The 16,408-nt window shown below is 41.6% G+C and overlaps 1 protein-coding gene across 1 annotated transcript in view; it reads right to left on the bottom strand.

Moving 5' to 3' along the window:
- The window catches only part of tex11 (testis expressed 11), a 228,271-nt gene that overhangs the window by 113,345 nt on the left and 98,518 nt on the right, over window positions 1-16,408 (bottom strand). The window contains exons 14-15 of the mRNA XM_043705303.1: window positions 6,189-6,291; window positions 5,567-5,691 (exon numbers count right to left, since the gene is read on the bottom strand). Of these exons, the coding sequence (XP_043561238.1) occupies window positions 5,567-5,691; window positions 6,189-6,291 (228 nt within the window). The remainder of the gene's footprint in view (window positions 1-5,566; window positions 5,692-6,188; window positions 6,292-16,408) is intronic.

The following is a 16,408-nucleotide window of genomic DNA, read 5'->3' as shown; positions in this document are numbered from 1 at the left end:
ACAAGCTAAATGAATGGACCAGAAAAGGATGGACAGAAAGCATTGGGGCAGGATAAAGAGGTGAGGTATTGAGTTAGGCTTGTGTGAGTTTGCATATGTGTATGGCAAAACTGAGCAAATAGGTGGAGATGGAGTGCAAAGAGAGACAGACAGACACAGAATTGAAAGGGATAGGCAGATGCGAGGACAGAAGAGTTGCTGAATAATCAACAATGGAAGTAAAAAGGAGAGAATGGGTATATGAAAGCAACCCACGTCATGACAGGACCCTGATGTGAGAGTGAGCAAAAAAACACGGATGGACGGAATCAGGCTCTGAAGTTATTAAATCGATGTTGAGTCTGAGAGGCTCCAAGTGGTAAATGAGATGTTGCTTTTCAGCTATCCATACCCCTCATGATTTTATAAACCTCTATGATCACCCTCAGCCTCCAACGCTCCAGGGAAAATAGATCCAGCCTATTCAGCCTCTCCTTATAGCTCAAACCCAACAACACTGGCAACATCCTTATAAATCTTTCCTGAACCCTTTCAACTTCCACAAACCTCTGATAGGAAGGGGACCAGATTTGCAACCATTATTTGAAAAATGGCCTAACTAATGCCCTATTCAGATGCAACATTACGTCCTATGCTCAATGCTCTGACCAATAAAGGAAAGCATACAAATGCCTTCCTCACCATCCTATCAAACTGTGACTCAAATTACAAGAAATTATGAACCTGCACTCCAAGATCTCTTTGTTCAGCAACACTCCCCAGGACCTTCCCATTAAGTGTATAAATTCTGCTCTGATTTGCTTTTCCAAAATGAAACTCCATCTGCCACTCCATCCCATTGTACTCTGAGGTAACCTTCTTCGCTGTCCAATACACATCCAATTTTGGTATCACCTGCAAACTTACTAACTATACTTCCTATGCTGACATCCAAATTATTTGTATACCATGACGAGAAACAGTGGACCCAGCACTGATCCTTGTGGCATACCAATGCTCACAGGCCTCCAGTCTGAAAGGCAACCCAACACCACCCTCTATTTTCTACCTTTGAGCCAGTTCTGTATCCAAATAGCTAGTTCTCCCAGTATTCCATGTGTTCTAACCCTGCTAACCAGTCTACCATGAGGAACTTGTTGAAAGCCTTACTGAAGTCCATATGGATCACGTCTACCACACATCTCCTGTGGTTGCACACATAGGCTGCCTTGCTGATCTTTGAGAGGCCTTATACTCTCCCTATATACCCTTTTGTCCTTAATGTTTTTTATACAATCCCTTTGGATTCTCTCTAACCCTATTTGCCAAAGCTATCTCATGTCCCCTTTTTGCACAGCTGATTTCCCTCTGACGTACACACCTTTATACTCTTCTAAGGATTCACTTAATTTCTGTTATCTACACCTGACCTATGCTTTCTTTCTTTTCTTGACCAAAACCCCAATTTCTCTTATCATCAAGCACACCCAGATTTGCCTTTCACTCTAATACGAACACATTGTCTCTGCACTCTCGTTATCTCATTTTCCAGATGTCCCTTTACCTGCGAACATCAACTATCAATCAACTTTTGAAAGTTCTTGGTTAATACCGTCAAAATTGGCCTTCCTCCAATTTAGAACTTCAACTTTTAGATCCAGCCTATCCTATTCCATCACTAATTTGAAACTAATAGAATTTTGGTCGCTGGCCTCAAAGTGCTCCGCCATTGACATCTCAGTCACTTGCCCCGCCTTATTTCCCAAGCGTAGCTCAAGCTTTGCACATTCTCTAGTAGGTACACTGAATCAGAAAATTTTCTTGGACACACTTAAATTCCTCTCCATCTAAACCCACAGCACTATTGCAATCCCAGTTTATGTTTGGAAAGTTAAAATTTCCTACCATTACTACCTTATTATTCTTACAGATAACAGAGCTCCTTAAACATTGCTTTCTCAATTTCCCGCTGACTATTGGGAGATCTCTAGTACAATCCCTGTAAGATGATCATCCCTTTCTTATTTCTCAATTCCACCCAAACACCTTCTGTGGACATATTCCCAGGAATATCTTCCCTAACTACAGCTGTAATGTTACCCCATGGCAAATATGCTAATCCCTCTCCTCTCCTGGCCCCCTTTTTATCCTTTCTGTAGCATTTGCATCCTCAAACATTAAGCTGCCAGTCCTATCCATTCCTGAGCCACGTCTTAGTAATTGCTATGACATCCCAGTCCCATGTTGCTAACCATGCCCCAAGTTTATCTGCCTTCCCTGTTAGGTCTCTTGCATTGAAATACATGCTGTTTAATTTATCTGTCCTACCTCAGTGTCTGCTTTGTTATTGCCTGCCTTGACTGTTATATTTGGTCCTTTTTTCCAACTGTAGCAGTCTCTTACTGTTCTCTTTCCTCACTGTCTCCCTTGGTCCCACCTCCCTACCTTTCTGTTTTAAATCCTCTTGAGCAGCGCTAGCAAATCTCCCTTCCAGTGTGTTAGCCCCCTTCCAATTCAGGTGCAATCTATCCTTCTTATTCAGGTCATTTCTACCCCAGAAGAGATTCCAATGATCCAAAAATGTGTACCTTTCCCCCTGTACCAGCTCCTTAGCCACGGATTCATCTGCTCTGTCCTCCTATTCCCACCCTCACTAGCTTGCATCATTGGGAGTAATCCAGAGATTACTACCCTCAAGGACGTCCTTTTTCAATTCCTGTCCAACTTCCTATATTCTCTCTTCAGAATCTCATCCCTTTCCATTCAAATACTGCTAGCTCCAATATGCACAACGACCTTCTGCTGGTCCCTCTCCCCTTTGAGAATATTCTGCACTCTCTCAGAGATATTCTTGATCCTGGCTCCAGGGAGGCGACACACCACTCTTATCTCTCGCTATCGGTCGGAGAAATATCTCTCTGTGTCTCTGACTAGAGAGTCCCCTATCACAATCGATCGCTTGGAACTGGATGTACCCCTCATTATATTACAGCCGGTCTTGGTACCAGAAACTTGACTGAGAGTCCGTCACTCGCTACATTTTCGAAAACAGCATACTTGTTGGATATGAGGATAGCCACAGGAGACTCCTGCACTACCTGCCTCCCTTTCCTACCTTTCGTGGAGGTAACCCATCTACCTGACTGTATTTGTAATTTTTCTCCCTTCCAATAAGTGCCACCCCCTAGCTCCTGTAAATTCCTAATGGCCTCTAACTTCTGCTTCAAACGATCCATGCGATCTGATAGAATTCACAACCAAACACACACATTGCAGATACAATCATGGAAATTCTCCTTAATCTCCAACATCCGACAAGAATAGTACAAATCTAAAGGCCATATTTGCTCCTTGGCAATCTGCAGGTGCAGAAAATAGCCCCATCTTACTGCTCCATAAAGCGCTGCCCCAGTTTAACTTAATACCTATGTTTTATATTTTTACAATCTAGAGACAGATCTCAATAAAAATATCTCACTCGACTCACGATTCTAGATTTACAGCAAGGTTACACTTAAAACTATACACTTAGCTTCTCCGGTCCTGTGAGCTCTGCTACACAGGCTCCTCCAAGGAGGGCAGTGAATTTTGTTGTTCGTTAATTTTTCTTAGATACAATCTAATGTCCAGAGATACCGTAACTCAAACCGCAAAGGGAATAGTGCAAATTCACTGCTGTGTCAGACAGCAGTGTAGGTTTCTTTCTTTGACCATGTGATCTCCATCTTTGTCTCTCTTCCTCCTTTCTAAAGTGCTACTGTTTTGATCGTTTCCCCCCCACCAAAGTTCCAAAACAATGCAACAACTTATAAAACAATAATTACTGCCACTGGAATTTGAGGAATCATTTCAGCACATAAAATTCCTCCAAAAAGGAGCAGCTCATACAGCCACAACTTTTTCCCATCCTTCATCACCCAAAATACCTTCATGTGATTCGGGATGTGTGCGTCATGGCAACAGCTCAAAGTGCATGAAAGTTGGAGATTGGAATGTGAGACTTGCAGCAGCATAAGTGCATAAGAATAAGATGTAGCCTTTGAATGCTTGGGGTGTGTCCTGATTGCCCACATTTCTGCTGCGTGTGTGGAGAGTTGACAAAAGTGTGAGGCCAGTGATTCCAATGGTAGGAGAAAGAATTTTAAAGACGCCATCTGATCTTCACAGACCATGCATGGCAAGGTGGCTTAATGGTTAGCACTGCTGCCTCACAGCACCAGCAGCCTGGGTTCAATTCCACCCTCAGTCAGTGCACATTCTCACAGTATCTAGGTGGGTTTCCTCCAGGTGCTGCAGTTTCCTCCCACAGTCCAAATATGTACAGGCTAGGTGGATTATTCAAAGTTTGTGAGAAGATTTGTAGCTTGGGTGTTCGTTGTTGTGGTTCTGTTCGCCGAGCTGGGAATTTGTGTTGCAGACGTTTCGTCCCCTGTCCAGGTGACATCCTCAGTGCTTGGGAGCCTCCTGTGAAGCGCTTCTGTGATCTTTCCTCCGCCATTTGTAGTGGTTTGAATCTGCCCCTTCCGATTGTCAGTTCCAGCTGTCCATTGCAGTGGTCGGTATATTGGGTCCAATATACCGACCACTGCAACAGACAGCTGGAACTGACAACTGGAAGCGGCAGATTCAAACCACTACAAATGGCGGAGGAAAGATCACAAAAGTGCTTCACAGGAGGCTCCCAAGCACTGAGGATGTCACTTGGACAGGGGACGAAACGTCTGCAACACAAATTCCCAGCTCGGCGAACAGAACCACAACAACTAGGTGGATTATCCATGGGAAATGCAGGGTTGCAGGGAGAGGTAAGCAGTGGGTCTAGGTGGGATGCTCTTCAGAAATGCAGTATGGATTCGATGGGCTGAATGGCCTGCTTTCACACTGTGGGAATTGTATGATTTTGACCACTGGCATGAAGTCAGTGAACTTTTCCCTTTCTAGGATCATTGGGTCAAAGTTTTGACATTGACTTCCATGGATATCTTTAATCAGAGTCCTTTCAACATATCTTGGAATGGCCTGCTCCAGAAAAAAACCTTTCTCATCTTACTTATTTCCCTTAGGACTTTCTCTCAACCTTATCCCTGTTTTTGTTCAGGATGCTCCCATCAGAGTCTTTCACAGCGAATTCCAGCACCTGCATTAACCAGAATGCACTTCCCTTTTAAAACCGATACGTTGATTTTAAGAATGATGAGCTAGTTATCATTGGTACCTGGGCCCTCGGCTGAGTGTGTATCTGATCAGCAGTGCATTGTGTTTATGGCTGCACGCTTAAACTATGGAAACAACAGCAGACAACATAAACCTTGTGCAATGTCTTTAATATATCCATTAAGCATTTGCTATTGTGCACCACAGTCTCAGCACCTACTACATCAAATTTTCTTCTCCAGTGAACTCAATTTCTAAGTACTAATATTGACAAATTCAATTAAAGATCTGTTCCTGAAACTGATAGGCTAATTATTTTGGTGCACCACTATAAGTTGCTTCAGACAATTCAGAACATTTCCTATAAACTAAAATGCTTGACAGGAAAAGCTTCTGCATTAACTATCTGAATTTCACATAATGCTCTCCTTACCTCTAAAGCAAAATGTGCAGCAAGACTCAAAAAATCAGTCACTGAAATTCTATTGGTTACGATGTTATGTTCACACTCCACAAGCTTTTCTGCCAGTTTTCCGATCGCTTTAATTGCCTCCATAGCTGAAAAAGAGAAAATCATGGGAAATAGATCCTTCCAGTCATTCTTTGTAAAGTGAATATTGAATTAATCAATTATGTTGAGTTAATTCCACTTTATTTAATTTGGCATATAAGTTTGCCATTTGAAAACAACTAATAAGGTACAGGAGTGTTATCAGGAAAAATGTAATAAAATATGTTTATCAATTTTATTTTGAATTATTATATGGCATTTCCATTGATATGGAGAAGAAAAAAAGGGAGAGGAATCAATCGTTTTCATTTCCATTTAATTCTGTAGTCCCCCTCCCACATAACTTTTAATTTCCCCAAATTTTCCTTGAATCACACTATTCAAGTATAAGTTACTAATCAAAACAAATGAGGATTTGAATAAACCTATGATTTCAATTCCTTATCAGAGAACTCCTGGTAATTTGCAATATTATAACTTTACACAAAATGCAGTTAAAAGTTCATTAGATCTTTTATCTGCAAGTTAGCAATGTAGTACCTACCTTTTTGTGTATCACTTTCCAAAATGGCAATTTTGTAGATATTGAACTGTGTGAAGAAATTATCTGGGTCAATTTGTTCTGCAGCTTTTACAGCCTCTTTTGCCTGGATAGAAAACATTTGAGGAAGTATCAATAATCTACAACTTAGAATAGCTAGGCTATCCTCAAAATTCCAATAAAAAAGTAAGGACAAGTTTATGATGGCTTCTCACAATTATTTCAGTGTTTCAATGTATCACTGTTAGTACGGTATCAATGGTATGAGGAAAATATTGCTGGTGTGTTTAAAATGCTTTTTAAAATTAGCCTTAGCTTTTGTCTGGCATTGAATTCACTACAATTTAGAAGAATGAGAGGGGGTCTGATGGAAATAAATAAAATTCCAATAACTTTAGACAGATGAGATGTAGGAACAATGCTTTCCTTGCTTAAGCAGTCAAGAACCAGGGATAAGTCTGGGGTTATAGGGTAGACCATTTAGGACTGAGATAAGGAAATGTTTCTTCATTCAAAGGGTGGTCAACCAGTGAAATTCTCTGCCACAGAAGGCTTTGGAGGCCAGGTCGCCAAATATATTCAAAAAGGAGATTCACAAGATTTTAGATATTTGAAAGGATGTGGACAGAAAAAAGCAATGTGGTTTTGAGATAGGATCAGCCATGATCATAATGAATGGTAAAGTAGATCCAAAGTGCCAAATGGACACGTTCTCAGCCGAAATTCTCAATTTTCTTAATGACAAGTACATAGCTGTCACACATGGATAGCACTCTTCAATGCTGTTATGGACCAGCCAGAACACCTCAAAACATTTCAAGGAAGTAGCATAAACCCTAAGTTTGCTAGTTGTTTTTAGCAAGTGTAATACTGATATTTCAGGAGTGATGCAGCTGGTAACATCACATAGCTTTAAACAAAACAGAATTTATTTACAATATTAACGAATGAAACACGAATAAGAGAGAACAGAATATCGAATAACCTAACCTATCCAAAAATCCAAAAGACTGTCCCAGCTAAATGATGATGTTTCAAATATTTGCAGCAATCCCCATAAACACCCCTTGGCACAAAAGGTAAAATCAACCAGAGGGTCTTACAGGAGAGACATTAGAGAGAGAAGATCAGCATCGACCTGCTTCTTTGGGTCAAGCAGTTTCACAAGTCTTGTCACGACACGGGGTAAACCCCTCTAAAAATTTGAACCAGCCACACAGAAAAGATTCACCCAGTGCTGGAACCTGTTAAAATTCAAGAGGCAAAGAACTATCCCGGAGGTCACTACTTAATCAAAAGATTAACATCTTTCAGTCCAACAGACAATATTAAAACCAACAAGCTCAGCGGGGGTTGGGAACCCAAAGTATAGTTCCAGTGCACAGGAGGATGAGAATAGGGAGGGTGTGGACAGGATTTCATGGTCACAGGAATGTGCTGGCAGACAGCAAGCTGGTTTGAAGTGTGTCTACTTCATCACCAGACGTATCCAAAATAAGGTAGGTGAGCTTGCAGCATGGATAGGTACCTGGGACTTTGATGTTGTAGGCATTTTGGAGACATGAATAGAGTACGGTCAGGAATGGATGCTGCAGGTTCCAGGAATTAGATCTTTCATTAAGAACAGGCAAGGTGGTAAAAGAGGAGGAGGTGTGGACTTGGTAGTCAAAGACAGTATAACAGTGGCTGAAATAACATTTGATGAGGACTCATCTACTGAGGTGATATGAGCAGGAGAGTAGAGGTCACATTGCTTGGAGTTTTTTTTACAGACCTTTGCAGAGTTCTAAGGATGTGCAGGAGAGGATCGGCAAAACGATTCTGGATAAGAATGAAAGGAACTTCTCCAACATCGACTGGAAATGCTATAACTCTAGTGCGTTGGATGGATCAGTTTTTGTCCAATGTGTGCAGGAGTGTTTTCTGACACAGTATGTCCAAGTGCGGATAAGAGGGGAGGCCATACTAGATCTGGTGCTTGCTAATGAACCAGGCCTGGTGTTTGATTCAGTGGTAGGTGAGCACTTTGGAGAGAGTGACCATAATTTGTTTACATTTAGTTTAGCGATGGAAAGGGATAGGTACATGCCACAGGACAAGAGCAATTATAATGTGATTAGGCAAGACTTAGGATGCACAGAATGGGGCAGCAAAATGTAGGGAATGGGGACAATCGAAATGTGGAGCTGGTTTAAGGAACAGATATTGCATGTCCTTGGTAGGTATGTCCCTGTAGGCAAGGAGAAAGTGATAAGGTAAAGAAACTGCATCTCTTGTTAAGTGGAAGGAGACGGCTTATGTGACGTTGAGACGAGATGGTTCAGATGAGGCGATGGAGAGTTACAGATTAGCTAGGAAAGATTTAAAGAGACAGTTAAGAAGAGCAAGGAGAGGACATGAGCACTCTTTAGCAGGTAAAATAAAGGAGAACCCGAAAGCTTTCTATTTACAGGAGGAATAACAGGATGACTAGGGTAGGAATAGGGCCAGGCAGCATCCGAGCAGGAAAATCAGTTCTGATGAAGGACTTTTGCCCAAAATGTTGATTTTCCTGCTGCTCAATGCTGGAAAGCACAGCCGGTCAGGCAGCATCCACTCTAACCTAGACTCTGATTTCCAGCCTTGTAGTCCTCACTTTTGCCTACGATTAGGGCCAGTCAGAGACAGAAGTGGGAAGTTGTGTGAGGATCCCGTGGAGATCAGAGAGGTGCTAAACGAATATTTCTCATGTTTTCACTCATGACAAAGAGAATATTGTAGAGGCGAAGAATGAGATACGGGATATTAGAGTAGAAAGGAGCGAGGTTAGTAAAGAGGTGTTATCAATTCAAGGATTGAAAGTAGACTAGTCCCCTGGGACGGATGGGATTTACCCGAGGATTCTCTGGGAAGGAGGAGATAGCGGAGCCTTTGGCTTTGATCTTTGAGTCATCACGTTTTGTACCAGAGGACTGCAGAACTGCAAATGTTGTGCCCTTGTTCAACAAGGGCAGTAGAGACGGCCCAGGTAATTATAGATCAGTGAGCCTTACGTCTGTTGTAGGAAAAGTTTTGGAAAGGATTATAAGAGATAGGATTTATGCTAACAAACAACAATTTATTTTCAGATAGTCAACATGGTTTCGTCAAGGGCAGGTCATGTCTCACAAATCTCACTGAGTTTTTTGAGAAGGTGACCAAGCATGTGGATGAGGGTAGAACAGTTGACGTGGTTTACATGGACTGCAGTAAAGCCTTTGATAAGATTCTATATGGTAGGCAGGAGCATGGAATTGAGGGTGATTTAGCATTTTGGATTAGAAACTGGCTTTCTGTAAAATGGCATCGAGCAGTGCTTGATGGAAAATATTCAGCCTAGATTCCGGTTGCTAGTGGTGTGCCGCAAGGATCTGTTTTGGGACCACTGCTGGTTGTCATTTTTATAAACAACTTGCACGCAGGCATAGGTGGATGGGTTAGTAAGTTTGCAGATGACAGTAAAGTCGGTGGAATAGTGGAAGAATGTTGCTGGGGACTTGGATAAACTGCAGAACTGGGCTGAGAGGTGGCAAATGCAATTCCATGCAGATAAACGTGAGGTGATTCACTTTAGGAAGAATAACAGGAAGGCAGAATACTGGGTCAATGGAAAGATTCTTGGTAGTGTGGATGTGCAGAGGGATCTTGGAGTCCATGTACATAGATCCCTGAAAGTTGCCACCCAGGTGGATAGTGATGTTAAGAAAGCATACAGTGTGTTAGGTTTTACCAGTAGAGGGATTGAGTTCTGGAGCCGTAACATCATGCCATACAAAATGATAGTGCAGCCACACTTGGAATATTGTGTACAGTTCTGGTTGCCCCGTTACAGAAAGGAGGTGGAATCACTGGAAAAGGTGCAGACAAGATTTATCACGTTGGTGCCTGTTCTGGAGGGTAGATCTTATGAGGAAACGCTGAGAGACTGGGGTCTGTTCTCATTGGAGAGGAGAAGGCTAAGTGGGTATTTGATAGAAACATACAAGATGAACAGAGGATTAGATAGGGTAGACACTGAAAGTCTTTTTCCTAGGATGATGTCAGCTTGTACGAGGGGGCATAGCTACAAATTGAGGGGTAATAGATTTAAGACAGATGCCAGAGGCAGGTTCTTTACTCAGTGGTAAGGGCATGGAATGCCCTGCCCGCCAATGTAGTTTATTCAGCCATATTAGGGGCATTTAAACAATCCTTGGAAAAGCACATGGATGATGATGGGGCAGTGTAGGGGGATGGATTTAGATTAGTTCACAGGTTGACACAACATCGAGAGCTGAAGGGTCTGTTCTGCGCTGTATTGTTCCATGTTCTAACTATTTACAACTCCTTTCTCTTAAACCTATCTTTGACCTCCCACTCTACAATACTATTCCGATAAAAAATCCCAATTAAGATTTACAAAAAATAAATACATATTTCAAAAACAGTCAGCTTTGCCCATTCTCCTCAGTAGATTGTCACCAGGTCGGCCTCGATGTTCTGCAGCCCAGATTCCCCACAGGTACCTTTCAGACAGCTCTTCAGCGAGCAGTATACATTTGTTGATCTTTGGCATTTCACCCTGTAACTATTCAAAATGTCCGGTTTTATACGATAAAACATAAGATTGTTTCCTTGGTTTTAATATTATAAAACTACTAAATTCAAATTGGATTGGAGTCTGGTATCCTGGTGCACAATTTAAACTAATTTTGCCAAATTTGCGTTTGTTTTTGTTTCATGGTAACCCATCTACAGCTATTTGTTTCGATCAAGTGTTACACTGTTCCCTTGTTTAGGACACAGTGCTTTGCCAGTCGTCCCTTGCTTTTCAACTCAAAGGTACAGTACACATCTACACCTTCATAACACACCCCTGATTAAGAAAAAATGGACCATCATAATGAAAAGATGGCTTTTTTTTCTATTCATTAACCACATTATCATTATGTACATTTGACTTTAATCAACGTTCATATTCTCTTCTTTGCACAAAAATACAAAATTCAATACATACCAATCTTAACTATACTTTACCAGTGAAATCCACAATGATGTGTCTGCGATTATATTTTATGACCCGCAACATCTACAATAGGTAAATTAAAAGTCTGTAACATAAGAATCCAAAGAAAGAGTTGCATATTTTTCCTTTAAGGCGCTCCAAGAATGTAACAGTATTGGGATCCGTGTACACAACCATCTTCAAAACAATGTTCATCACATAAACATTAAAATGTTGTAAGGCCAGTACCAAACTCAATGGTTCTTTTTCAATCGTGGAGTATTTCCTCTGGTGGATGTTGAGTTTCTCCAAAAAGTAACCAACTTTCAGCTCAATCCAATCTTAATCTTCCTGTAACAGTACAGATCCAACTCCAATGTCACTAGCATCAATGCAACTTTAAAAGGTTTTGAAAAGTTTGGGAGTAGCTAAAACTGATGCGGTGGTTAATATTGCTTTCAAATGGTCGAATGCCTCATGGCTTTGTTCTGTCCACCGAAACTTTGCATTCTTCTTCAGCGAATCAGTTAATGGTGGAACTACACTGCTGAGTTTGGAACAAAATTCTGATAGAATCCGCTTAGTCTCAAGAATCAAAGCACCTGTTTCTTCAAGGTTGGTCATGGAAATTCCTCGATGGCCTTCGTCTTTGTGTTCCGTGGTGTCAACCTTCCATTACTGATGTTATGTCCCAAGAATGTCATCTCTGCTTTCACGAAATCTGTTGAAGTTTATTCCAAGTTTTGCTTCTTGTTCAAAGAGATCTGCCAGCCGTATCACGTTATCTTTCCAGGACCTACTGAACATTACTACATTGTCCAAAAACACCATGCAGTTTGTTAAACAAGCCACAACTCTGTTCATGAGTCTTTGGAATGTGGCGGGTGCATTCTTCATTCCAAAGTGCATCACTTCAAATTTATATAGTCCATTTGGGGTGACAAAAACAGAAATCTCTTTCACCGCCTCTAATAAACGTATGTGCGACTAACCACACATTAAGTCCAACTTGGTGATGTAACAGACTTTCTCAATTCAGTCTTCCAATCTCGGAACTGGATAGGAGTCTGATTTTGTAATGGTGTTGACCTTCCAATAATCCACACAGAATCGTCAAGTCCCGCCTGGCTTGGGAACTAGGACGATCGGCGAACTTCACTTGCTTTGGCTTGGTTTGATGATATCCTCTTTCCGCATGGACTCCATCTTCTTCTGGACCGGTCTGGCTTTGGAAGGATTAAGCCAATAGGGAATACTGCTCCGATAAACAACACCCCTAAATCTATTTCATGCACAATAGCATTAGTCCTCCCCATTTAAATGTGGCGTATGTATTATGCTGCAGTTACAAATATTTCAACTATGTACTGTGTTAAAGAGACAGGTAGTTTACTAGCCTATCCCAATCCTCAAGGACTTCATTTATTTAAACATATTTAGAAGCACATCAAAATCCACACCATCTGGATTTGATTCCTCACTCTGCTGCAGTTGACTAACACCTGTTTCTCCAGTTCTTTCTCTCTCGTGTAATACAATTTCAACATGTTCACATGACATACCCAATACCATTTTTTCCTATCTGGCATCTTTAGATAGTTCACCTGACTTTTTCTCAATTTGATTGGAACCACTGAGTCTGGCTTTGAAGGGACCTCCGATCACTGAGTATTAACACGTCATCCTCTCGGGAAATCTTCCAAGTCAGCTTTTATCTGCCACCTACTTCATTCGATGTTGTGCCCTCTTCAGGTGCTGTTCAGCTAACTCACCTACTATATTTAATCTCTCCCTCACCTCCATACATAATCTCAGTGTGAGATTTCAGACTTTGAAATTAAAGAAAAATTGACAAGACCAAAGGACCTCTCACTTCATGCCCGAGTATTAACTCGAAGGGAGTAAACCGAGTAGATTCATTTGGGGCATCTCGAATGGCAAACAATATGAATGAGATACCTTTATCCCAATCATTTGGGTAATCCTAACAATATGCTCTCAGCATGGTCTTCAAGGTCTGATGCCACCTTTCTAGAGCTCCTTGGGATTCAGGATGATATGCACTAGATTTAAAGTGCTGTACACCTCAGCTATCCATAACCTCCTTAAACAACCTAACAGTAAAATTTGACCTTTGGCTAAACTGAATCTCTCTGGGTAGACCATAACATGTGAAGAAAACTACTGACTCCTCTACTACCCTTTTTGCCTTGACACACCATAATGGAATTGTCTCCGGAAATCTGGTAGACACGTCCATTATGGTTAACAAATATTGGTTCCACATAATCAATTATAACTCGCGTGAAAATGTTCTTCAAATGCAAGAATTGGAAACAAAGAGCTGGTTTTATTACCGCCTGTGGCTTACCTACCATTTGGCACATATGGCAAAGGCTAACCACACCCTTGTGCATTCCAGGCCAATAAAACTGTTTTTGTACCTTAGGCTGAGTCTTTTGTATCCCTAGGTGACCACCGATAGTTCATGTGTTACCCATAACACTTCCTGTCTGCATGCTACTGGCAACACAATCTGATGCATATCAACCCATTTCTCCTTGGTACTAACGTGCCGTGGTCTACATTTAAGTTTTAGGATTCTATCTTTCTGGTAATAACCCTCAGGAATATCCTCAGTCTCCTTTTCTGAGCACGGTTCCACATATATACCTTTCATCGTCTTGTAATACTGTTGCAAATCCCTTAGCCTTTCAAGACTAAACACTTCTGTCTGACCCTCTGCCTATTCAGGTTTCTTCTGCACCATTACGTAAAACATGGGAGTCCGCTAATGGAACCGCAACTCGTTCACCTTTGTCTTCAGTTTTTCCTTTGTGCTGTGACTTATAATAGTGAGATCTGGTTACTACACAGTCTGGGAAAATACTAGGATATTTCTATTTTAATTCCTCAGTTTCTTAGTCTTCCTTGGGCTTCTCCACAATAAGGAGTGTCATTCTCACCTTGGGCCCTGTTAAATCATTCCCAAGAACAAACTAGATTCTTGGAACTGATACTCTGTCAATTATTCCCACTGTAACATCCCCAATCTTGAGATAGCACTCCAACCAGACCTTACATCAGGACTAAATTTTTGTCCATCAATCCCACAAATTGCCACACTCTCGTGTAACAGATCAGGAAGAGTGCAAATTCACTCATCTCTTACTATTAGAGAATTTCACTAATGCCACTGGCTTAGCTTCTTTTACCACATCTTTTCCCATAGTGCCTTTCTTTAATGACCAGCACTGTTACCTTACGTGTCCTACCTGCTGGCAATGAAAACATCTTTTCTGAAAACACCGGGACTGTAATTTTCTGTGTCATACTCCCTTACAGTGAAAGCACATAAGGGCTTTCACCTCCTTTCCACCCTCTTGGGCTTCTTTTTTTACGAGTGAACCATTACCAGTGTTCTCTACACTTGGTTTCATAGTGTAGGATCTCCCCTTCTCCCAACTTTGATCCCTCACAGAATGAAATTCTGGCGAGAAGCTTGCCTCATGCACCAACATGTATTCATCTGCTAATTCTGATGCCTTTCTCACTTCCTAAACTTTCTGTTCCCCCACGTGAATTCTTACCATCTCTGGAAATGAGTTTTTTTAAACTCCTGCACCAGAATAACCTTAGACCCTCAAAGGTCCTATTTAACTTTAAAGCACGCATCCATCTATCAAAATGACTACGTTTAATTCTTTCAAACTCAACATAAGTCTGACATGGTTCCTTCTTTATGTTTCTGAACTGCTGTCCATTCACTTCCGGTACCAATTCATCAGCACTTAAAATAACCTGTTTAACCTCTTCATTATCTTTTGAACCTTCATTTGACAGCGCGGCAAATAACCGACTAGCTCTGCCTACAAGTTTAGTCTGAACTAGCATTACCCAGAAACTATCAGATTACTCCATCTGCCTAGCCAATGTGTCAAATGAAATAAAGAAGACTTCAACATGTGTCTCATCAAAATGCGGCAGAGTTTTGACATATTTATCTATATTACCACCTTCTCTTTTAATTTCCATCCTATGAACTTAACTTTGCTGACTAAGTCACAATTTCTAAAGCACAAATTCTTTCTTTTTGACTCTCCCTTTCTTCTCTTTGCTCAGCTAAGAACCTTCTCTCTCTGCCGTTTCCCTTTCTCTCTCCCTTTATCTTCTAACTTCATTTTCCTCAATTGTAACTTAAGTTTTTCTCCCTCTACTGCACTTGTCTGTTTCTCTGATATTCCAAAGTGTTTGAGAAACTCCCTTTACTTTTGTCCTTGGTTAAACCCAAATCTAACTTCTTTACTAATTCTGAAAGTATAGTTTTCTTTCCTTTTAAACTTTCTTGGCAAATTTGAGAATTATCTTCAAATCCCAGAAACTCTTTAACAATGTTAAAAGCTACTTCGCTAACTTTAATTTAACCAACCACAAGTCACTGAAATTAAACAACTGTCTCACCTGCCTAAGACACTAACCTGCAAGTTTAAATCTACTGGGCTGGGGATCCAAGATGGCGGCGTCCCAACAAGACTGAGTGTATAGTGCTCCTCCCAAGACTTGGGTACAGTGGGTCACCCACCCCCTACCACGCTCACCAAATCATTTATAATAGTTGTGTAATTTAATTAGTTGTGTAATATTACATTTAAACAATTTAATCCTAAGTAAAAATGACTAAAAGGAAGGGAGCCCGCAGCTCTCAGCAAGCAGGAACCCCTCCCCCACCCTCTCCAGCTGCAGCAGAGGCGTCCACAGCCGCCCCCGGGGGACTTACCTACAGTGACAAGCCTTGCAGAAATGATTTCCAAGCTGGATTGGAAGATCGATGCCTTTATTGCAGAATCCAGAAATCATTGGGGACTCGCTCTCGGCCGTGCTGCAGAAGCACGACCGAGAAATCCAAGAAATTGAGTGCCGAGTTGGAGGGGTGGAGTTAAAGGCCGCGACCTCCGAAAATACCGCTCAATCGGCCATGGATCAGGTCCGGACTCTCGAACAGCGAGTCCAGACCTTGGAAAATCATATTGACGACCTCGATAATCAAGGTCGCCGAAAAAATATTCATTTGCTGGGCCTTCCCGAACGGGAAGAGGAAGGCCAGCTTACAGCATTCCTGGAGCAGTGGCTGCCACAGCTTTTAAATCTGCAAGCTGGATCAGGCCAGGTAAGGGTGGAATGGGCCTACTGGGTCGCAATACGCGGGCCCGGCTCGAACCAG

The sequence above is a fragment of the Chiloscyllium plagiosum genome, chromosome 15 (assembly GCF_004010195.1).
Source record: "Chiloscyllium plagiosum isolate BGI_BamShark_2017 chromosome 15, ASM401019v2, whole genome shotgun sequence".
NCBI lineage: Eukaryota > Metazoa > Chordata > Chondrichthyes > Orectolobiformes > Hemiscylliidae > Chiloscyllium > Chiloscyllium plagiosum.
The sequence above is the reverse complement of the archived record's forward strand: the minus strand, read 5'-3'. Positions and strand labels throughout refer to the sequence as shown.